Here is a 3,482-nt window from a genome sequence, read left to right on the forward strand (position 1 = left end):
CGTGATGGCTGAAGGTGAGGGCGGGGCGGGGGTGGTGTAGGTGGGGTGGGGTGGAGAGAGTGGTGGGTGGGTGAATTTGCTCGAGCTATGGCCCTATGAACTCCTACTCCCTCCTACTCATGAATGTGCACTTACTGCGTTCCCCGCACGCGTACATGTCGTGTCTGCATTCAGTATTCCCGCTCGTTTATAAAGCTTCAGTTCGCTTCAGGCAATGCCGCTTCTTTATGATGTACATACCGAACCTTTTAAAGCAATAGAATGAATCAATTTTGGACAGAAAACAACAATGTCAACTAGAATAACAGCTCTGTTGACGTAACCCCTTCCCTTCACACGCGCGCGCGCGCACTGACGTACACGTACACACGCACGTATGCCGACATGCACGCTTCACTTTTTGCATGCCAAAATGTTTTAAATCCGTCAGTGTAACACTGTTATTGTTTTGGTTCATGTTAAAATGCCGCATGTTGCAATTCACAGCCGCCTACAGGCGCGCTACAGTGCTAGCTAGGGTCCTTCATACAGTTTGAGGGCGCCGCCCAATATATAGCTGCTGTTGTCGTATAGACCACAAGACGGAAGTTTATTACAAGATGTTTATAGATATAAGGAGAGTTTATTTATCAAATTCCGATTTCGCAAGCAGTAGCAATTTGACGACAGCATCTGTTTTCATCTGCAGATCAGCAGCAGCCGAAGCAGCCAACAATTCTTTTTCTCTCCTCTTTCCCCCGACAGCAAAGACCAGATGTAGTAGAAATGAGAATATGGTCGTATATAAATGCCCCAACATCGGCGTTTATGTATATGCATGTGGCTCACACGTCCAGGCACCGTGGCTACTATACGTTCTGCTAAGGCGTAACAACGTGTGACAGTTGCTTCTGCAAAAACGAAGCGAAACAATGTTTGGTTTTTCTGTCGGCAGCAGCAACACCCGCCGACTGCGTTTACATTTCGCCGCGGGGTGTCGCCCCCGTCGCGTGAGAACCTACTGCCTCGCTGCCATCGCATTCTAACATCTCCTATCAGGGTGGCGGCGACGCAGTCTCACGTTACCCACCTATGCATGTAATAAAGTCGGTAATAAAGAAATTTGGTCAGGCGTGATCGCCTGCTTGCGTCCTGCATTCCGTGATGATGTGCGTGTATCGTGTAAATGTCGAGAGCACGTGAGTCCATAGTATCATATGGGCTCTCGACAGTATAGCGAAAGTACGAGAGCGAGAGAGAGAATGGGAGAGAGGAGGGGAGAGAGAAATAGTACTACATACTATCAAGAGCTAATAAATAGGTGTTTATTAGCTCTTGATACTATCAAGAGTACCATAATGGAAAATCTCTATTTTCTATACCATTTTCTATTATGGTACTGTTGATACTACATACTATATATTCTATACTATATGTATTAGGTACTATACCGGTGTCGTTTGTCGCGATGCTGATTAGAAAGCCTTGCCTCCGTAGCGCTGGTTCGTACAGAGGCAGATCTCTCTCTATCAGCGCCTTCTCCCCTCGCACGACGGCTATATGCTGCAGTCTGTCTGTGCTCACTTGCAGCCTTCTCTCAACCTAGAGAAAAAAGGAGGAATGTCTCCGCTATTTCACTGCTATGTGGCGCTATGGGCATTGGCACCGCAACGTAACGAGACGACACGAGTGACAAAGTGGAAATAGCGATATCGTTTCGCGGTAAACAATGTACGTTAATAATGTGTCAATTTTGTGTGTGCATGAAACACAAAATTGTGACATTTTTCATTGTTAAATTAGCGATTCTGGTTTCGATGGCAACACGAAATGATCACGTATTCATGCACATATACGCAACACAAGCGCAATACTCTCTCTGACACACGGGGCGGCGCACGTCTGTACTCAAAGCGCACACAGACACACACACGTACACCACACAACGGGTGCGGCCGTATCGATGCGTTGTATGTGGTCGGTTGCCTGTTGCGGGGTAGATCCGGGTAGGCTGCGCGGGGTTGGCGCCGTGTGTTGCGTGCGCGGAGCTCTACGCTGCGCCAGGGGCTGGCGGGGGCGGGGCGGGCCCCTGGTTGCCGCGCAGACACCACACACACACACACACACACAGCCACACTCCCACTGCAGCACGTATACACGCATGGATACCAGCGCAATGCACAACAACACACACACACACATCTCCACGCACACACACACACACAGTCACACCACTACACACACAGCAACACATACACACACGGCACACACGCCACGCACGCCGCGCACGCTTACGCAGCGCGCGCGCGCGCCACACACACACACGCACGGCAGCGCACGCGACGCACGCACGCACAGCACGCACGCACGCCGACGCGCGCGCGCACACACACACACTGACACACACAAGCGATGTGAGTTATAGTACACATAACACTGCATGGGATATCATTGTCGACGAAAATGCTCTCCGACCGCGTTACACTTAACAGAAACTGAAAAAACGTGATTATCCCTCTCCCAGTATAGAAACGACAGAAGGGACCAACTCATCTAGCCCATCGGTAAACAACACTAAACGTCACCATTCTCCCTAGTTCACAATTTCCGTGTGCGCTTGTCGTTTTCAGATGTTCTCTTGTTTTCGATCCGTAGTCCCAAGCCTTTCGCGACAACTGTCGCCCGTATAAAAGAAAGGCTCTTAGAGAGAGGCGCCGAGACAGGAGAGAGAGAGAGAGGGAGAAAGAAAAAGAAAGAGAGAGAGAGAGAGTAGAGAGCGCGAGGGCGAGAGAGAGCGAAGCGAGAGATGACCGCAGGGCGAGAGAGAGCGAGGGGAGAGAAAGAGAGAGAGAGAAGAAACGAGCGAAGAGAGAGAGGCGAGCGAGAAAACGAGCGAGAGAGAGAGAGCGATGAGAGCGAGAAGAGAGAGAGAGAGAGAGAGAGAGAGAGAGAGAGAGAGCGAAAGCGGAGACAAGAAAGAGAGAGAAGGTGAAGAGAAAGAGAGAGAGAAAGCCTCTCTAAAGTGCTTAGTAACACTCGTCCGGACGTTCGACGACAAAAAGCGCTTCGGTTAGAAATGAAAGAAAAGCAGCCGATTGTCTGCTAAAAGGCTTTCACGCATTTTGATAACCCATCAGATGGCTCATATAAGCCTGCAGTGGACGTTCTTAATAGAACATCCAATGTCAGGGACATGGGCTTCACAGAAGTGAACGAGCAAGCCTCTGCAACCGAATAGAGTGCGCCTAGCCAATGGTGGCTTATACTACAGTAGGTGCATGCGCGCGTGCGTGCGTGCGTGGCGTGCGTGGCGTTGCGTGGCGTGAGTGCGTATATCTATTTACCGTTCAGTGATGAATAGTATTACTCGTAAAGTGTACATTCAAAGTATGGGAAACTGAGCAAACACGTTGATGCTATCTCTTTCTCTCTCTCTCTCTCTCTCTCTCTCTCGTCTGCTCTCTCTGCTCTCTCTCTCCTCTCTCTCTCTCTGCTCTCTCGTC

General features: G+C 49.9%; 1 protein-coding gene across 1 annotated transcript in view; it reads left to right on the forward strand.

Moving 5' to 3' along the window:
• The first annotated feature begins 4 nt into the window (after positions 1–4).
• Positions 5–3,482, forward strand: part of LOC106811882 (cadherin-like and PC-esterase domain-containing protein 1) — a 31,963-nt gene continuing 28,485 nt past the window's right edge. Inside the window, exon 1 of the mRNA XM_014815600.1 lies at positions 5–14. Coding sequence (XP_014671086.1) covers positions 5–14 — 10 coding nt within the window. The remainder of the gene's footprint in view (positions 15–3,482) is intronic.

Source organism: Priapulus caudatus, unplaced genomic scaffold (genome assembly GCF_000485595.1).
Source record: "Priapulus caudatus unplaced genomic scaffold, Priapulus_caudatus-5.0.1 Scaffold586, whole genome shotgun sequence".
NCBI lineage: Eukaryota > Metazoa > Priapulida > Priapulimorpha > Priapulimorphida > Priapulidae > Priapulus > Priapulus caudatus.